This window comes from Carcharhinus amblyrhynchos, chromosome 8 (genome assembly GCF_965287045.1).
Source record: "Carcharhinus amblyrhynchos chromosome 8, sCarAmb.v2.hapA, whole genome shotgun sequence".
Classification (NCBI taxonomy): Eukaryota; Metazoa; Chordata; class Chondrichthyes; order Carcharhiniformes; family Carcharhinidae; genus Carcharhinus; species Carcharhinus amblyrhynchos.
Window position 1 is genome coordinate 81,947,077 of NC_137331.1, and position 21,033 is coordinate 81,968,109.

General features: G+C 40.4%; 1 protein-coding gene across 4 annotated transcripts in view; it reads left to right on the forward strand.

The window, feature by feature from the left end:
* The window catches only part of ralylb (RALY RNA binding protein like b), an 876,105-nt gene that overhangs the window by 583,825 nt on the left and 271,247 nt on the right, over positions 1 to 21,033 (forward strand). Inside the window, exon 1 of one of the 4 annotated variants that reach the window (XM_080194342.1) lies at positions 3,223 to 3,285. The exons of 2 other annotated variants lie outside the window; for them this stretch is intronic. In XM_080194342.1, coding sequence (XP_080050468.1) covers positions 3,249 to 3,285 — 37 coding nt within the window. In that variant the 5' untranslated portion in view covers positions 3,223 to 3,248. Of the gene's footprint in view, positions 1 to 3,222; positions 3,286 to 18,281; positions 18,394 to 21,033 lie in introns of those variants that run through there. One more of the 4 variants, XM_080194341.1, reaches the window with a different exon arrangement.

A 21,033-nucleotide genomic window follows, 5' to 3' on the forward strand; every position in this document is an offset into this window, starting at 1 on the left:
CTGTTCCTTCGCGGTCGCTGGGTTGAAATCCTGGAATTCTCTCCCTAATGGCATTGTGGGTCAACCCACAGCACATGGACTGCAGCAATTCAAGAAGGCAGCTAGAGATGGACAATAAATGCCAGCTAGCCAGCGACGCCCACGTTCCATGAATAAATAAAAGAAAAACCCTATGGGGCATCTGTTTCACCTTCAGTTCCTTATTTTCAATGATTTAGTTGAAATGATAGTCTTTCATAATATTCCTGCAGCCATGTTCTTAGGCCACCTATGCCATGACAAAGCCAATTTTCTTGTATTGTTCTGAAAACCATCTCCCCATATGTGACATTTGCACATGTATCCAGTGTCCTTTGAACTTTCTGTTTATTCGCAAGTACAAGACATAAGAACATGAGAACTATGAGCAGGAGTCGGCCGTCTGGCCCCTCGAGCCTGCTCCACCATTCAATAAGATCATGGCTGATCTTTTTGTGGACTCAGCACCACGTATCCATCTGCTCACCCTTAATTTCTTTACAGTTCAAAAATGTATTTATCCTTCTATAAAAACATTCAATGGGGTATCCTCAACTGCTTCACTGGGCAGGGAATTCCACAAATTCATAAGCCTTTGTGTAAGAAGTTCCTTCTCAACTCAGTCCTAAATCTGCTCCCCTTTTGCTCCCTAGTTTTAGTTTCACCCTGCTAGTGGAAGCAATTTCCCTGCTTCTATCTTATCTATTTCCTTCATAATCTTCTACGTTTCTATAAGATCTCCCCTCATTCTTCTGAATTCCAATGAGTTTAGCCCCGGTCTACTCAGTCTCTCCTCATAAGCCAACCCTCTCAACTTCAGAATCAACCTAATGAATTTCCTCTGTACCCCCTCCAGTGCCAGTGTATCCTTCCTCAAGTAAGGAGACCAAAATTGTACACGTTATTCCAGGTGTGGCCTCACCAGTATCTTATGCAGTTGCAACATAACCTTACTGTTTTTATATTCCATCCCTCTAGCAATGAAGGACAAAACTCTATTTGCCTTCTTAATTAGCTGCTGCACCTGCAAACTAACTTTTTGAGATTCATGCACAAGGACACCCAGCGTGCTGCAATTTTTAACCATTTAAATAATAGTCCATTTTGTTATTATTCCTACCAAAATGGATGGCCTCACATTTACCAACATTGTACTCCATCTGCCAGACCCTCGCCCACTCACTTAGACTATCTATTTCCCTTTGCAGATTTTCAGCGTCCCCTGTACACTTTGCTCTTCCACCCATCTTAGTGTCATCTGCGAATTTTGACACTACACCTGGCTCCCAAATCCAAATCATCTATATAAATTGTAAACAATTGCAGTTCCAACACTGATCCCTGAGGCACACCACTAGTCACTGACCACCAACCAGAAAAACACCCAATTATCCCCACTCTTTGCTTTCTGTTAATTAACCAATCCACTATCAACGTTAATACATTACCCATAACACCATGCACCTTTATCTTATGCAGCATTTTTTGGTGCAGCATTTTGTCAAATGCCTTCTGGAAATCCAGATACACCACATCCACAGGTTCCCCATTGTCCACTGCGTACATAATGTTCTCAAAGAATTCCACCAAATTAGTCAAACGTGACCTGCCCTTCATGAGCCCATTCTGCGTCTTCCCAATGGGACACTTTACGTTCAGGTACATCAGTTACATCTGGCATGGTATAAAGTGTTGTTATGATGGTTAAACATTGGTGCATGCGGAAATCTATTGGGAGTATTGTTCAAGTTCGGGCCTCAGTTTGTACAATTCGCAAGTTTGTAAAGCCACAGACTACCACAGCAGTGCTATCCAGTGTTAACACTGTTGCCTCACAGTGCCGGGGACCAGGGTTCAATTCCAGCCTCAGATGACAGTATGGTGTTTGCACATTCCCCCTATGTCTGTGTGGGTTTCCTCTGGATTCAGCAGTTTCCCCACACAGTTCAAAGATATGCGGGTTAGGTTGATTGGCCATGCTAAATTGGCCCTTAGTATCAGATAAATACATGAGGTTACGAGATAGGGCCTGAGTGAGATTGTTGTTGGTGCTGGCTCATTGGGCCAAATGGCCTCCTTCTGCACTGTAGGGATTCTATAACTCTATGAGCCACACAAACAAATAAAAAGAATGCTAGGATGTGTGGAGGTACATTTATTCAAATGCAATACTGGCTTTAATTAACTGAGTGGCCGAATAGGGAACATGGTGATCCTTGCAACCATTCCTTACTCAGACTTTTGTGGAACAACAGCAATCATCCATTTAAAATTGCCACTACTCCAGGATTAGTTGGAGTTTCCCAGATCAGAATTAATCTCTAAGACTTTGCTGTGAGCAACCCTGGAGAAAAATCAGACCAACATTGAATAAAGTGTCTTTTTTTTTGACTGTGTCTGTTTATTAGTAATTTTGGAGATTGAACATAAACAGTAAAGCACTAATCAGTTAGGTTTTCAAGTGCCCTCTCACTTACCAATGGGGGTGGAGAGATGGTGTGCCATGAGGATGGGTAATCAAGCTTGGAGATGGGTGAGGTGATGAATCCTCCAGATATACTCAACCACAGTTGGCAATGTGCCATCCAGTTAATGCCAGCATTTACCATTGTTTGTGGGTGGGGTGAAAATATCTGTTCATTGCACTTCTTATTTAAAAATACAACAGGTGTGTCTGCATCTCTGGGTCAGGTGTGGTCAGGTATTTGGAAATGAAACTGAAATGCATCATTTCAGGTCCAGCTACAGACTTAACTTGCATGTAAAATTCTGAATGCAGTATCAGCCGTGTGCTCAGTAATGTTGCACATACCAGCAAACTGTATGAAGTGATGAACTCTTCTGAAAATCACTTAGAATGTGCGAAATGCAGATAAAAAAAAACAATATTTAACAGGGGAACAATGGAAAATTCTGGTTTAAGATTGAGCGGAAACATAATTGGTTTGGTGCACATTTTATCTTCGTTTCATCTGGTCCGTTGAGAACATTTTGTTTTGCGCGAAATAGAATTGGATGAAAGATTTATCTTTAGGATTTGCAGTGAAAAAGACTGCAGGATGGAGGCTGTCTCTCCCCTGTTATTTCATGTGAATTGGTAGCATCCAGCCTACCGGTGTTAGATCACTGGTTGGTGAGTCGAGCAACTGCCTCCCTGTGAAGACGGAGAAGCGTTTGCATTAACTGTCCGGGAATAGGATTACTATAGAAGAACCCTGGACCCGTTTAGAATGAGCATGGTTAAAGGCAAACGCCGCAACCAGAGATGTGAGTATGGTTACTCATTCAGGAAATTGTCACATCTAGTGAATTAGACAGTCTTGTTATCTAACGTTCCTCTAAATGAAATTCGGACAAGTCAAGAGTTAAGGCCACCAAGCAGGTAAATAAAGTAATCTGCAAGGGGTTACAATTTAGTGCTGTAAAGGTCAGTTTATTAAGTAGAAGTGTCCATTCAGTCTTGTTCTTTTTTTTAAAACGGACTTAACTACACCTAAATAGTAGTCAGAACTTTAACTTACTTGTCGAATGGACACTTGCTTCCTTCACACATTTTGTAATTAAAACATTGGGTTCATTAGAGTGTAACTGACATTGTAAATTGCAGTCTGGGCTTCGTGTAGTCTGACAAATCATTATGAAATAGAGATGAAAGTTTATTTTTTAAAATCTAAATATTACATCAAAGAGGTAATGTAAAATGATATGATATTGGACCTTCGGCGCTGCTATAGAAAATCAACGTATGCCTGTATGGACAAGAGAGTCCAAGGGAAAAAAGAAGAGGAAATGCGAAGATTGTTCGACATCAAATACTGATTTATGACGAGTAGAGAGGCAGTTTTTCATGCAAGGCTTCTGTTGAAAAGCAATACGACTGCAACCTCGCAAACTTCATTTACTTAAGGGCCACGAAACAATAAGCCATGAAGTTCAATCGGTTTGAAATGAGATTGAAATGAAATTCACTCAGAGGAGATTTTCTTCTCTGTCCCCACCCCCGTTGAGATAAATAAAGAAGTTGATCCATCGCCTCTGGGGCAAATCAGGCAGTTTCACACCATGTTACAAATTGCCCTTGGAAGAAAACAGCAACTGTGCCATCAGTCTATTGAATGAGACAGCAGGGTGACAGCATTCACAACATAATTCATACATTACTGTGGAGAGAGAGAAAACATTATGGTAACTTTGGATGAGTCTCTAATCTTTGGGCAGTGGGAATGAAGCGACGTGCGTAGTACCAGGAGCTTGTTATGTGATTGATTATAAACAGGCATCAAATATATAATCAGTTTTAAATGCAGATGAAGAACCATTTTTAAATTGTAGTACAGCATACTTGAGTTTATGCAGCATGTGAACATGCTCTCTCTAATTCTTGTATTTATCTGTGTGTATCGTAAACGTAGATTATATATGTCTTTGCTTCATGTTACAACACACACTATTTTTTGGTTTTGTACAAGCAGAAACATCCCATCCTGACGTTTTTGATGATAGTCGCTCTTTTGAAGATAATTGATTCTTATTCACCATTGGCGTTTGTTCCTGTTGAATAGGGATTAATACATTGTATATAATTTCTGTGAGATTATACACTGAGATCAAGAACTCGCGAAAATGGAATCCAACTCTATTTTTATGCATGCATGATTTTTGAGTTTTAAAATGGGATTTAATAATTACCTCCAAATTTTACTTTACTGCAAAGAGTGATAACTGTCGTGCAGGAATTAGACAAGTTTCAGAATCTAACTATGTTCTAGTATGGTAGAATGTCATGTCCTGAAAATATCTTATCAGAGTGCAGATTAAGCAATTAATTAATTGCATTTTTTTTTGCATGTTGACTCTTTTTCCATTTACAAATAACATACCTGAGCCATGTAAGACAAATGTCTATGTGCTGTGTTGCTTCAAATCTTTATGTCATGGAAGAGTTGGGCATTTATCTCTGATTCCCGACCTCAATCAGGTAATGGCAGCAAGTCATTGAAAAGGCCAAGTCAATTCTTAATGGTTGGCTCAAGAGCTTTATTGACAAGTAACTGGGAGCAGGTCAATATGCAGTGGGTATAAAAAGAAGAAACACTCTCCAGTTGACTTGGTTGTTAGATGCTTTGTTTTGTGTACACCTGAAACATGTGAATGGTGTAGGTCTAAGATTTAAACTGTGGTCTCTGCTGAGTTAACTAATCTCAGCCAGCTCACTGATAATATTGCACTTCAATCAGCCACAAGAACAGTGATTAAGAAACAAAATGTAAGGCAGGGTTTCCATTACAGGTTTGTTGTGTCTGTGGAACCATACCCTAATAGCAGTCAGCATTTCCACAAGTGAATGGGGAAAATTGGAAGGAAGGGAAAGAAAATGTTTTAGAATTGAAGGAAATCATCTTGGAACCTGCTTTGGCATGTCTGGCAGAGGGATGAAGCCAACATTATATTTGGTCATGATTAGTGGAGCACGATCTAGTTACTATATAGGGTTAATAATTTGGTTGAAATGTAAAATGGAGAAATCTCAAGCACATATATGAACCAGTGCATTGCACACTGGGATTTCGAATATAATTGTGTTTTTTGAGAGTGCATTAATTTCTTTTGTCATATAGGTATGTACCTCCCAAATTAAGATTTAGAACTACCATTATGCAATATTTTAAAAATGAGTTGTGCCCACGGTAAATCAGGGATAACATAATGTTCATAACTGGGACTGATTTTAAACTTTTTGTGGCAGGGTTCCAATCGCATAGTCCATTAGTTGAATTAGTAGAAAATGGAATCGAATGTTTGACCTCTACAATGGCAACAACAAAGCAAATGGAATACTTTTCTGATTGGTTTAGTGTATGCAATTTGTTATTAATCTTTTGAGAAGGGCAGCATGGTGGCACAGTGGTTAGCACTGCTGCCTCACTGCTCCAGGGGCCTGGGTTTGATTCCCAACTTGTCTATATGGAGTTTGCACATTCTCCCTATGTTTGCATAGGTTTCTTCCAGGTGTTCCGGTTTCCTCCCACAATCCAAAGATGTGTGGGTTAGGTTGATTGCACATGCTAAATTAACCCTTAGAGTCCTGAGATGTGGCAGGTTGGAGGGATTTGCAGAGTAATAAAGCACGCTTTTAGCTTGGGTGGGATTGTTGTTGGTGCAGACTCGATGGGCCAAATAGCCTCCTTCTGCCCTGTAGGATTCTATGATTCTATGAGAATGACCACTTTTGTATCCAATTGACGTATTCCAGTATTTGTTTAGCTTATTTCAATGCACCAAGCAACTATTTCATCACAGTATACTTAATTTTGATTTTGGTGTGGCATTTTTAATGAATATTTGAAGGATCTCTAGATGTAGAGTTCTATTAAATCATGGCTGATTCGTACCTTAACTGAAATTGTACCTTCAACAGAATTGAAGAAGATTCATATTTGATTTGAAACATTAACTCTGGGTGGGATTTTCTTGTCCCACTCACCAAGGCAAACATTGCCAGCGGAACTAGAAAATCTAATGAACCAGCGAATGGCCTAATGAATTCTGATAGGAATTTTCAGTCTTGTGGTGGGCGGGGCAGATAATTCCACCCTCTGTTTCACTCTCCCCAGATGCTGCCTGATCTGCTGAGATTTTTTAAGCATTTTCAGTTTTTAATTATATCTACTTCCTACCCACACTATCCTGACATCTCATCATTTTGAATATAAAATTGGACCACATTACTAAAGCCTCTCACCCCAAGACTGTTCTTGTAAATCATTTCTGCACCTTTTCTAACTTCTGGACATCCATCCTAAAGTATGGTGCCCAGAATTGAATACAGCATTCCAGTTGAACCTGAAGCAATGTTTTTAAAATGTTTGCCATAGCTTCCTTGCCTTTGTACCTTTTGCCCTTATCTATAAACACAGGATGCTACTTTCCTTATTAAATGCTTTCTCAACCAGAATTCCAAATTTTATTCGGAAGCCCAACTGGATCGAACAATTTTTCTAATTTGCCACAAACATGAAGCTAGATTGCCTCACTCTGGGATTAATTCTGATGACAAATTAGGGATCTTTTATACTGAAAAAAACTTTATTAACACTGTTTAAGTGTAACCCTTAACAAAACGAAGAACTTAACTCTGAACAGTTGAACAAAAGTTAAAAAAAACAACTTTAATTCCTAACTCATCACTGTTTCAGTTCCAAATAAGCAACATTCTGTTACAGACTTAAAATTATCACATGACCCCATCAATCAACCTAACCAAAAAAACCTAAGGGAAATCTTCAACAATAAACAAAAATCCATTAGTTCTCTCCTAAGTAATCACTACATGGCTGCAATAATTATCCTGCTTCCCCAGCATCTGGAGTTGCATTGCCCAGACATGCTGATTGCCTGTAGAAAAAAAATTTTAAAACATTCCCCTTAAACATCATATTATATACGTAGAGCAAGTATTATTATCACATGAGCTTAAACAGCTTGTATGAAAATTACGGTCTTTGATTCAATTTCTGGCATCCACTGAGTTAATAATATAAGTCAGCATGCTATTACTCAAAAATGAGGCCAAAAATGTGACACTATGTCACAAGGATTATTTTAACAAAAGAAAATTACAATAACTACCAAAGATAATTAAGAGATTTTTGATTCTGCACATTTTTTTGGGGATGTTGGGGTGGGCCGGGGGGGGGTGGTACTTGCATAATTGTTATCATGTTAGAAGTCTTCAGTTGCTGGAAAAGAAATTTGGCAATTCTAGTTGGACTAATGAGGTACAAAATTAGTGATCATGTTACTGTGATCAGATTCTGGATTTGGGTGAAATTTTTGTTTAATGTTCTCTTATGGGATGTAGCCATCGCCGACAAGGTCACTATTTGTTGGCCATCCAAAATTGTCCTTGAGAAGTGCTAGTAGTGGTGCCTTCTTGAACAACAGCAGGAACACCTACAGTACTGTGAGGGAAGGCATTCCATGATTTTGATCCCGTGATAGTGAGGAAACGGCGATAGAGTTCCAAGTCAGTTTGTTGTGTTCCATGTGTCTACTGTCCTTTCTCTCCTAAGTGGTTGAAGTCACAGGTTTTGAATGTTGTGTCGAAGAAGCCTTGGTTCAGTGTATCTTGTATATAATACAAACCGCTGCCAATGTTTGTTGGTGGCGGACTGCTTAAGTTGTCGATGGGTACCAATAAGTGACCTGCTTTGTTCAGGATGGAGTCAAGTTTCTTAAGGGTTGTTGGACCTGCAGTCACCCAGGCATTTGGAGAGTATTTCATCACATTCCTGCCTTAGGACAAGGACTTAAAGGCTGGATCCGTAACGTAGGAAATAGGGGCAGGAGTAGGCTGTTCGGCCCTTTGAGCCTGCTCTGCCATTCAATAAAATCATAGCTGATTGGACTGTAACCTCCATCCTAATCCCAATAACCCTTCACCCACCTGTTTACCAAGAATCAATCTACCTCTGTACTGAAAGCATTCAAAGAATCTGCTTCCACTTCCTTTTGAAGAAGTGAGTTCCAAAGATTCAATACCCTCAGAAAATAATTCTTCTCATTGCAGTCTGAAATAGACAGTCCTTTATCTTTAAACAGTGACCACTATTTCTAGATTCTCCCACAAGAGATAACATTCTTTTCACATCGACCCTGTCAAGACCTTTAAAACTCCAGTGGATACAAGCCTAGCTTATCTACTCTTTGCCCATTAGATAGCCTGCCCATTCCTGGTTTTAATTCAGTAAACCCACTCTGAACTGCTTCTAATGTACTTATATCCGCCCTTAAATAAGGAGACTAATATTGTATGTAGTATTCTAGACATGGTCTCAATGTCATGTACAACTGAAATGTACCTCCCTACTTTTGTGTTCAATTCCCCTCGCAATAAATAATCATATTCTATTAGCTTTTCTAATTACTTGCTGTACCTGCATACTAACTTTTTGCACTGGGACACTCAGATTTCTCAGAATCTCAGGGTTGTCCAATTTCTTACCCTTTAGATAATATTCAGATAATATTTTTTTCTTCCTGACAAAATGAATAATTTAATTGCTCATATTATACTCCATTTGCCAGATCTTAAGCCATTCAGTCCATCCAGCCTGCTCCACTTTCCAATAAATAATGGCTGATTTGATTGTGGTCTCAATCCCACATTCCAGTCTGGCCCCCACATAACCCTTTACTCCCTTGTCGACCAAAAATCTATCTAACTGAACCTTGAATAAATTAAATGGCCCAGCCTCCACTGCTTTCTGTGGTGTTGTTAACAGAGGCCAGTGTTTATTGTCCAATCCTAATTGAGTTTAATTGAGAAGGTTTGGTGAGCTGTCTTTTTGAACTACTGCGGTTGCATGGTTAAGATATGCCCACAGTGCAGTCAGCATTTGGACCCAAAAATGACTAAGGAATGCTGATGTGTTTCCAGGTCAGGGTGGTGTGTGACATGGAGGAGAATTTGGAGGCAGTGGTGTTCCCATGTGCCCACCACCCTCCTTTTCAGTTTAGACAGTTGCAAAATCGGTGCTGTATCTGATCCCATCAGATTTCTGATAGCCACAAGTTCAAATTAGCCCCATTATCTCTGTTAGTGAATATACAGCAAGGAATCTCACAACACCAGGTTAAAGTCCAGCAAGTTTCTTTGATGGTATGAGCTTTCAGAGCGCCGGTCCTTCACCAGGTGAGTCTTGACCCAAGTCTAACGCCATCATCTCCACATCGTAGTGAATATATAAGCACCGCTTATGGAAGTTCATCTCAATGAATTATTCCTGCTGGCACTGAGAACAGAATTGAAAATCAGCAGGATTGCCAGGGTCATTTGCCCATCCAAGCACCTTTTAATGTTCAAGTAAATTCTTTACATTTTAGAAATAAAATGTTCTCTCCAGCTTTGTAGGCAATGGGAATTGGTTTGTAGCAGTTCTATTTCCTATATCTTATCTTGACTCTCTTTAACATAAAACTGGAATAATTAGAAGTAGAAAGCAAAATATTGCCAGTGCGGGGAATTTGATACATGAACAAAACATTTGGAAGCACAGTAAGTTGGAGAGGACAGATGTTCAACTTTTCAAGATCAGTTCCTCCAAGAGCTCCAGTTTCCTCCTGCAATCCAAAGATCTGCAGGTTAGGTGGATTAGCCATGATAAATACACAAGGTTATGGGGATAGGACAGAAGTGGGGGGGGGGGGGGCGGTGCCTGAATGGGATACTCCTCTGGGAAGCCGGTGCAGATCTGATGGGTTGGATGGCCTCTCTCTGCACTGTAAGGATTTTATGGTCTTTATCTCTCAGAATTTTAAAGTGTTGTCTTTTTCACTTGTCCACTTTCCACTAGATGGTGGACATGCTTTGGAGAGTGAGGCGATGACTGCAGAATTCCCAGCCTCAGACCTGCTCTTGTAGCCTCAGTATTAGCATGGCAGGTTCAGTTTCTGTTTGATAGTAACCTCTGGGACATTGATGGTGGAGGATTCAGTGAGGCTAATGCCATTAAGTGTCAAGAGAAAATGTTTAGATTCTGTCTTATTGGAGATGATCATTGCTTGGCATTTGTGTGGCGGGAATATTACTTGCCACTTATCAGCTCAAACTTGAATATTCTCCAGGCATGCTGCATACTGGTACAGGCTATTTCAATATCTGAGGAGTTGCACGTGGTACAGAATATTGTGTAATCATCTGTGAGCGTTCCCACTTCTGACCTTATGATGGAAGATTATTGATGAAGAAGCTGAAATGGGCCTGCAGAGGAATTCCTGCAATAATAGCCTTGCACTGAGATGATTGGATTCCAACAAACAAAACCATCTTCCATCATGCTAGGTGTGACTAGAGCCAGTGAAGTGTTTCCCCCACCACCACCGCCAACTCTCACTGACTTCATTTTTGCCAGGGCTCCTTCTCATTTAAATGCCTTGATATTTAAGACCATCACTCTCACCTTCCCTCTTGAATTCAGCTCTTTTCTCCATGTCTGGACCAAGGCTGTAATAAGTTCAGGGCCTGGATGGCCCTATCAGAACCCAAACTGGGCATCAGAGATCAAATTGTTGCTGTGTAACTGCTGATTGATGGTACCAGAATATAAGGAGTAGAAGTAGGCCATTTGGACCCTTGAACCTGTCCCACCATTCAGTATGGCAATGTGAGTGCAAGGTTTCCTTGTGATTCCCAGAGAAAACATTTATGCTTCACATGCTCACACATTCTCTTTCAAAATTACAATAACATAACCCAGTTTGCTGGACTTCTTTCAGCCCTGGATCCACTTCCCCAATTTGTCACATCAGTATTTGCATTGGGACTCTGATTATACTATCAATCTGAAATTTTAGATGAGAACTTCACCAATATTTGGGTGACATCTTCAATTTTAAAATAATAACTGTTGCTCCCCAGCTGCCTTCAAGTTCTGCTGAATAGTGGGAATAAAAATTACTTATCCACCCCTCTTTCTCCCAGCCCCCACCCTTCTTTCCCTGGCCTCCAAACAAATGTAAATAGTGCAATTCCCACTCAGTAGGTAAAATTTTGTTGCAGAGTCTGGGTCTTGCCTGGCCCAGAATGCCTCTGTTCAGGAAGATCTCCTAATCATGCGCCAACCAGGCAGTGGCAAGGCCCGCCCAGGGATCAAGATCACAAGGACAGAAGTCCTGCACCGTGGGATCAGCCACCCAATCAGAATCTGGCAGGTCTTGTACTCAGCAGCAGCCACTGAGGATGCCCTGGTTGTTGCTGGAAGAACAACTCCTCATGTCCCAGGATGGCGGAGGACCCAGACTCTATAGTTAGATAATGTGGGGCAGTTGTTCAGGGGTTTGTGAGGAGTGGGGTGCAGAAGGTTGGAAGAAAGGGACCAAGGGTGCCTCTCAATGCTGCCTCCCTTCCCAAAGTCCAGGGCCTGGATGACTGCCTACAATCAATCAAGGTACTCCGCGATCCACCCCCTGCTCCAAGAAGACAGACAGCCCACGCAGACTCACCTGTTGTGCACACAGTTTGGCTACAGGCCCATTTGAAGCTAAGTTAACCCAGCAATGGTGGGATGGGGCCTTTAAGTGGTCAACTATTGGCCACTGAAGGTCCTCAATTAGCCGCAGATGGGATGGTCAAGTGTGGGCCTCCCTGTCCAGAACTTGATTCAGGTGGAGTTGGAAAGGCAGCAGGGGTCAGGTTCACTACTACACTGACTAAGTAAATGTCATGCCCACCCACAAGATTACCGTCAGCAAAAGTAAAAGATGCCTCCCAGTATTTCTGCCCCCCTGGATCGTCAATATGTTCATTTATTTTCAATTCAGTAATATTATCTTGGGTTAAAATTGAAGGTGGCCAACAACTTGAATAAGAAATGTAAGGCCGAGACTTGGTCACCAGCACATAGATATCATCACAGAATCCCTACAGTACAGAAGGAAGCCATTTAGTCCATTGAATTTACAACGACTCTCAGACATAGCATCTTATAAGTCTAGCTCCCAATGTGAGACTGTTGTCATTTATGCCATGTTGATTTCACAGCGAAATTTGATTTAAAAACCCCTAAAAAAATAAAAAGCATATTCAAAAGCTGCAGGATATACAGTGTCCCTCCAATACCCATAATTCCACACATTTATCCCACAAATCCCCCGCCCATCTTGAGACACTAAAGGGCAGTGCATCTAACCTTTACATCTTTGGAGGGTGGGAGGAAACCAGAGCACCTGGAGGAAACCCACGCAGACACAGGGAGCAGATGGAAACTCCACACAGTCACCCAGAGATGGATTTGAACCCAGGTCTCTGGCACTACGAGGCAGCAGTGCTAACCACTGTGCCACCATGTCTCCTTTACATGTATATATGATCCCACCAGCTATTGTATGTTGATATGGATCAAATGTTTGTAAATGTTGCATAGCAAACTTCATATTTGTTACTCTAAAATGGAAGAGAAATCGAGCAGATCAACCACTGCTTTGTTTTGTTTTGCCATGTAACCCCATCAGAGTTAAAAAAGAAGCATTTTGCCCAGGGTACTAGATTTAGCTTTTTTAATGTCAAGTCCAAAGTGTGTATGTAAAATGGGGTCGGTTGTCGCTACATTGTATATCTTGCAACTTTTGAACATGCTTTTTATTTTTGGAGGTTTTTAATCAAATTTCACTGTGAAATCAAAATGGCATAAATAACAGCCTCACATTGGGAGCTAGAATTATTTTTTTCACTAAAATTTGAATAAGCATCGTAACTGTGAGTCATAGAAATGAAAAGCAGGTCTAGGCCATTCGGCCCTTCAAGCCTGCTCCGCCATTCATCTTGATCTTGGGTGAATTTTATAAGTTTCTATGAGATTCTCTCTCACTTTTCTTGACTCCAGTGAATATAATTCTAACCGACTTGGTCTCTGCTCATATAACAGACCTGTCATCCCAGGAATCAGCCCAGTGAACTTTTGCTGTACTCTCTCTGTTTAGCAAGAACATCCTTCCTCAGATAAGGACACCAAATCTGCACACACTATTCTAGGTGTGGCTTCACCAACATCTGATACAATTGCAGCAAAACATCCCTGTCCTCAAATCCTTTGCTACGAAGGCCAACATACTCTTTGCCTCCTTTACTACTTGCTGTAGCTGCGTGCTAACTTTCAGCAACTGATGCACGAGGATTCCAAGGTCTTGTGGAGTATCCACCTCTCTCAATTTACCCCATTCAAGCAATAATCTGTCTTCCTATAATTGCTACCAAAGTGGATAAAATTAGCAATTGTTTGTGAATGCTGTCACCACTACAAGATATTTTTGTGTCATTTGCAACCAAAATAATAGCAAATCTGTATTTTATGCATTAAAATGAAATTGTAGGACAGCCAAGTGTAAATCAATCATAAAGAATAAAATCCGTGGGTTGGAACTTCGTAATGGAGCTAATAATTGTCATTTCTTGCAAAAAAGGAGCAAAATATATTCAACGTTTAATCTAAAAGCATGTTAAAGTGGAGAAGTGGAGCATGCATTTCTAGTAAAGTACTCTAATGCTCCTTATATCATATTCAGACATGAAGATTAGTTGCCAGGTTAAATGCTGGGATCTGAAAAATGTAGAACTTTCTACTTAAACTCTATCAAGCAGTCCCTTGGTGCTGCAATAAAGATGTTTTTTTGAAAAAAAAATGCTTTAACAGAAATTGATTAGTTATAGTAGAAAATAAATCCCAATGTGAGGTGAAAAATTATCCAATCAGACCAGGTATGTACCTGAGAGGAATGGAAACATTTACCTGATTGAAGAAGACTGGGGGTATGATTTTTGGGTTGGAAATGCATGGGGCTGAAGCCTAACCATTTTCATGGTGACATTTTATTAGAATAAAACTGGCAAGCCACCAGTGCTGAACAAATGCTGATAGGCACGCCACTGGGAGAGGGCAGAGAAAATTTGGCAGCTGTTCTGCGGAACTGAACCAGGTGTTATTCTTAGGGGTGGGGTAGGGGTTGGATTTTTATGACTTCAAGATGAATCAGGGTGATGAGTTTAAGTGGGGTTTTCTAGAGTGGCTTGTAGGACAGTCAATATAAGATTGCAACAACGTCCCACATAAAGCTGATTTAAATATTTCATAATAGACATAGATGAGAAAAAATGGGAGGAGATTCCAGTGGAGCATAATCATCGGCCTGGACTGATTGTGCCGGCCATATGGCCTGTTTCTGTGCCACATATCCTCTGCAATAAAGCTCCTGACTGGCGCACTTGGCAGTTAAGAGTAGGTTCTTGTGTTAAACTGTCTACCAGCCAGTTTTCCAGTGAAGGGAGCAGAATGCAGATGAAAGTCATCCCCTAATGTTTTCAATAGAAGATAAAGTAAAGGAGTGCTGGAGTCCAGCAAGGTGTATTCTGAATGTTTGAAAGTTCCATTTTGAAAATCCAATAGTGTTTTGTTGAAAAGAATGATAGGGCAAAGACTTTTTTTTAGTCATTGCTGGGAGTTGTGTGTCACTGGCTGGCCAGCATTTATTGCTCATTCCTAGTTGCCCTTGATCAACTGGGAGTTGAAAGTCAACCACATTGCTGTGACTCTGGAATCACATGTAGGCCAGACCAGGTAAAGGACATTAGTGAACCAGGTGTTCCTTTCTGACATTGACAATGGTTTCATGGTTATCAGTAGATTCTTAATTTCATTATTTATGGAATACAAATTCCGCCATCTGCCATGGCGGGATTCAAACCTGAGTCCCCACAACATTAGCTGAGTTTCTGGATTAATAGTCTAGCGGTAATACCATTAGGCCATCACCTCCCCCTTAATGGATGTAATGGGATCTGGGAATTGATGGTCATCGATTTTAGTATTTCTTGTAGTAAATTTACAACAGCAGCATGATACATTAACATGCTAGTGTTGTTTGCACGTAGTTGTCTGGAAAATATTCAATGTCTGGATCAAGAGAAAGCATTTTGAAGACATTTCTAAAGAATCAAATGCTAGCTTTAACCAAGTCAGCCTAGAGATTCCCATATCCGTTCTTTTGGCATTTTGATGTTTTTCACCAGCGAATGTTTTTCACTCTGCTTTCACTATGAGTTGTAATTAGTTAATGGTGAAGGAGAATTTAAAAATTAGTGGATCTATTAGTGGATTTACTAAATTTTCTCTTGACCTTTTCTCTCGACTTACTAAGCTTGGCCTTATCTTTTATGTCTGGGTTATTTGTGAAAGTGAATTTTAAATTTAGATGTATTTAAGAAGCCTCTCAAATGTTTGACACAATTTCACACAAAAATTTCACACACAAAGACTTTGAAATGATTTAACTTGTTATGTAAACAAGTCTGATAGCCATTTTGTTTGACCTAAAGTTTAAATTTATTTATTAGTGTCACAAGAAAGCTTACATTAAGACTGCAGTGAAGTTACTGTGAAAATCTCCATGTCGCCACACTGCAGTGCCTGCTTGCATACACTAAGGAAGTAATTAGCACAGCCAGTGCACCTAACCAGCGTGTCTTTTGAGTTGTGGGAGGTAACAGCAACACCCAAAGGAAACCCATGCAAACACAGGGAGAATGTGCAGGCTTCACACAGACACTGGGAGTCAAACTCGGACCCCTGGCGCTGTAAGGCAGCAGTGTTAACCCCTGTACCACCATGCCACCTAAGTAGCCAAACAGTGAGTAGTTCATATTAGTGGTTAGCTCAGTTGGCTGGACAGCTGGTTTAAGATTGAGTGATACCAACAGCCCAGGTTCAATTCCCATACTGGCTAATATTATTCATCACGGCGTGCCTTTTCAACCTTGCCACTTGCCTCAAAGGGGAGAGCAGCCTATGGTCATTCGGGCTTTTACCTAGCTCATTTGGTGCAGCATTCCTTCAGTGCCATGATTTTACGTGGAATGCTCAATTAACTGCAGAGAGATTTCAATCCACAACTTTATGACTTAGAGACAATAGTGCGACTAATTGAATTAAGCTAATACTCCAGTGGACCAGTGCAGAATAGCAGTAAATAATTACCAAGGACCTATAAATGTTTACTATACAATCACTGAATTATTGCCCATCCCTGCCTTGTCTCTATCAGAATTGGTGCAGAGCCTTGTTAAGAGCATGTATAACAAGTAAATTAGTCATATGCTTGTCAGCAAATCCATCAGTTTTCCATCCTGAATGAAGTCCTTACCCCCCCACCATTGAAACAGGATGGCCCAGATTTTCATGTTTCTCATCAGGAACTATGTGGAGGTGGGACCAGAAATAATGGCCGCAGACAACTGTGTTGGAAGCCCTGCATCTGTTTGTGAGCTGACCGGTTTTCATTTCCTCTTAAGAAGGCGATTAACGGTATCGTGGGCTCATTGAGAACCCATGCCTCGTGGTCTTTTAATTTTTATAGAGGCAGCCAGACTTTAGCAGCTGTCGGGTTTTACATCTGCTGCATGAAGATGTGAATCATGGGTTAGAGCTCGGAAGTTCAAAAGGTAAGTAAAATGGTTTTGTCTCCTTTACAGTTCATCATTAAATGCTGTAGCACGAGTTGTATCTGTGTTCAGTGAGGTGAGTCATGACAGTGCTTGAAAGATGTGCCACCCATTAAACTATGTATTTGCCAGATTGCTATTTCTGCCAACAAGTAAGCTGTCAAGTAAAAGATCAACATTGCAAACGCAGAAATGTCTTCAGAGGAATTTCTTTAAAAGTTCATGAAATAGTACAGTATATTTTATAGTAGTGAAAGTGTAGCCTAATATGATAACATTATTTAAGTTCTTCCCATTGTTTTTAAACATTAAGTCCAGACTGTTGAGCTAGTAGCACCGTGGCACAATGGTTAACACTGCTGCCTCACAGCACCAGGGACCGGCATGTGATTCCCGACTTGAATCCCTGTCTGTGCTAAATCTGGACATTCTCCCCGTGTCTGTGTGCATTTCCTCCGGGTGTTCTGGTTTCCTCCCACAGTCCGAAAGACGTGCAGGTTAGGTACATTGGCCATGCTAAATTCTCCTTAAGTGTACCCGAGCAGGCTCCGGAGTGTGGCAACTGGTGGATTTTCATGGTAACTTCATTGCAATGTCAATGTAAGCTGAGTTGTGACTCATAAATAAACTTTACTTTTGCAGTTCTGAAGTCAGTTTGTTTACTTGTGAAGGGTTATCTGTTCTTGTTTTTGCAACCCAGCTACCTATCATTTTACAAATGCTTGACGCTGTTTACACAGCAGGCTTGACGACTCCTTTTTTTTACTTGAGAGAGTTATGGGTTAATCAACGACTTCCAACTGTTGTAATAGGACTTGGAAGTTCTATTCACTTAAGGTTGAAACAGAGCTGGGAGTGGGATGCAGGATTAGTTCCAATACTGATTGCTGCCTCTAACATTACAATCTAGTCCTTTGTGTTCAAAGATCATTTGGAAAGGTAGGATTGGGATGCCAAGATTTAAAATTCCTATGATAAAAATCTTAATTATTAAGCCAAACTTTCTTGATTTCTCCACTGCTTAATTTTTAACTTAAATATTTCCAGTTATTTAGGTAGTATTTTTTTCTCTACCATGGTCAGGAGCACATATGCTAACTGACCATTAGGTAACCCATTAACTTCCTTCAAAGAATAATAATCAGCCAATGTTAAACCTACAAGGTAGGTTCAAAAGGCAGGATTTTCCAGTCTCGCTTGCCGCCCTGAAACCAGAATCAAGGTCAATGGAGCTTTCCCTGGTCTGCTCCTCGTCTGCTCGATTCCTGTGGTGGCGGGACGGTAAAATTCGCTCCATTGTTTTTTATTACGAACAAAGTAAAACACAAAGCTGATGGTCCAGAAAAGACCAGCTGTTCTGTCAAGCCTTCCTCAGTTAGTTTTATGTGCGTTAAATTACTTCTTTACCTGCACAATAAATGTTTCAGATTAGTGATGGGCTAACTTAAAGTCTCTTATATGCATGTACGTGTTAAGGTATTGATTTGTCTGTTCGTTAAAATGTGATAATTATATTTCCATTGCAACAATTTCTTACTGTTTTACAATATGTGAAAAATGTGACTGAAAAATATCACCTGCCATGTTCACTGGTTGTGAGGAATGATAATATAAATATAGCATTGTGTCAGGGAGCAATTTCAACTGATACTTGTCAGACTATGAAGTAAATTGCCTTCACTAATGTATTTTCAAGTTCGTAATGAGAATATATGTTTAAAAGTCTTATATTTGGTATCTATTATTTAGTCTGGGTAAGTATACACCATGTTTCAAAGGGTCATTCGTATAAACTGAATGTAACCTTGAAGGGGAAGAATTTAATACTGATTCTTTTCTGTAATGTTTTGATTTGATTTATTATTGTCACGTATTATCATAAGGTGAAAAGTATTGTTTCTTGCACACTATAACATACCATTGCACAAAACATACCATTCATCGAGAAGGAAACAAGGAAGTGCAGAATGTAGTGTTACAGTCATAGCTAGAGTGTAGAGAAAGATTAACTTAATGCAAGGTAAGTCCATTCAAAAGTCTGACAGCAGCAGGAAAGAAAGTGTTCTTGAGTTGTTTGGTACATGACCTCAGACTTTTGTATTTTTTTCCCAAAGGAAGAAGGTGGAAGAGAGAATGTCTGGGGTGCGTGAGGTCCTTAATTATGTTTTTCGAAGGCAGCGGGAGGTGTAGACAAAGTCAATGGATGGGATGCTGGTTAGCGTGATGGATTGGGCTACATTCACATCCTTTTATAGATCCTTGTGGTCTTGGGCAGAGCAGGAGCCATACCAAGCTGCAATACAACCAGAAAGAATGCTTTCTATAGTGCATCTGTTAGTGCAAAAGTTGGTGAGAGTCGTAGCTGACATGCCAAACTTCCTTTAGTCTTCTGAAAAAGTAGAGGTATTGGTGAGCTTTCTTAACGATAGTGTCAGCATGGGGCGACCAGGACAGTTGTTGGTGATCTGGAACTCCTGACCCTTTCTACTTCATCCCCGTTGATATAGACAGGGACATGTTCTTCATAATATGAGTGTTTTGCACATAGAAATACTTCCTGCAAGTGTCACCTTTACTTCCTGCAACAGTCTCCATTACCCTTTCTTTATAACTATTATTATAAAACATTTCTCCCAAGACAATGTCACAAGGGCTTCACCGATTGGATTATGATATCCATGACAATAGAAGCAGCAAGAAAAGTGTAGATTTTACACTCATGGATTTTTTTTTTGTTATTGTGTCAATTCTGTAAGGAGAGATACAATGCACTTTGTAATGAATGCATTTCTTTGCTGCCAAAGGCTTTATCTCTGTTCGGGCACAAGGTCTGACTGTGGTACAACCTGAGTCAATTAAAGCACAATTCCAGCTAAGCATATCTCAGTAAATTGGAGTACAAGCCTGAAATTTCATTCCTGCCTTGGACTTAGAACGATTACCAGCTCTACAAATCCAACCTAAGAGAAAATGCCCTGGGATGTCACATTTTTGGTCCACGAAGGTGGGTTTGAATGGGTGTTATGGCAAATGACCCAGGAATGACTGCAGAAGTTGGTTCAGAGTGGAGGCACATTAGGCCTGCTTTGGTGTACCTCTTATTGCCCACATACTATCTACATCCCGTCCATGCTAATTCATTCCCCCCCACTCCAATCCCCCATGGCCTTGTTTGGCCCTATGTCAACTAATGCCCCCTAAACCACCACTCTTTCCACTTATACCTATCATGCTACCTCACCCAGTAGCTACCATGAGCAGATCTCAGTCCATGCGAGAGGAGATAAAATGAAGTTAAGTATCAATTGAAGAATTCATTATTACATAAAAGACTGATAAAAACACATTTGCTATGTTTAACTTCCTTTAATCACTTGGAAAAACAAACTCGTAGACCCCCTTCAGAGAGCCTATAACCATTTGGAGCTGTTACTTAAACAGGGGCTGTGATAATGGACCAGTTTTGAAACCAATCATGCAGCACCAATCTAGTAATCATAACATTCAGGTTTATGTGAACAGAGAGAGCGAAGTAGCATGTATTTTGTTGAACACTGTAGAGTTTTTTTCCCAAATGTTTAAAAGGCAGAAATTTTAAATGCCTTAATAGTTTAACAGGTCCCTTTGACAGGTCATTTGAGCTTGACAATTCCAAAGAATTTGACAGCTCTTGTGACTTTATGCACTTTTTACACACATTCATGTCTACTTTTTAAATTCCAAAAAGCTCCTTAAATCTTCCAAAGGACACCTTCTCCTGAAGGGCAGCTGATCTCTCCCAAGGGTAACCCAGCATCCTGCCCAAGAGGGACCTTGCCTGTCCAAAATTGGATCCTACTGATCCAAGCAACTCCACAGAATTTAGATATATCTAATCTGTACATGTCACGTTTTCCACTTCTTGCTAATGAAAGTCCGACATGACTGGAGGAAACTACTATTTTATATGGATAACTGCCTCTGTGAGCTACAAGTGTTCAACTTACAACCCACTCCCATTTTCCCATCTGCAACAATGGTAGGTG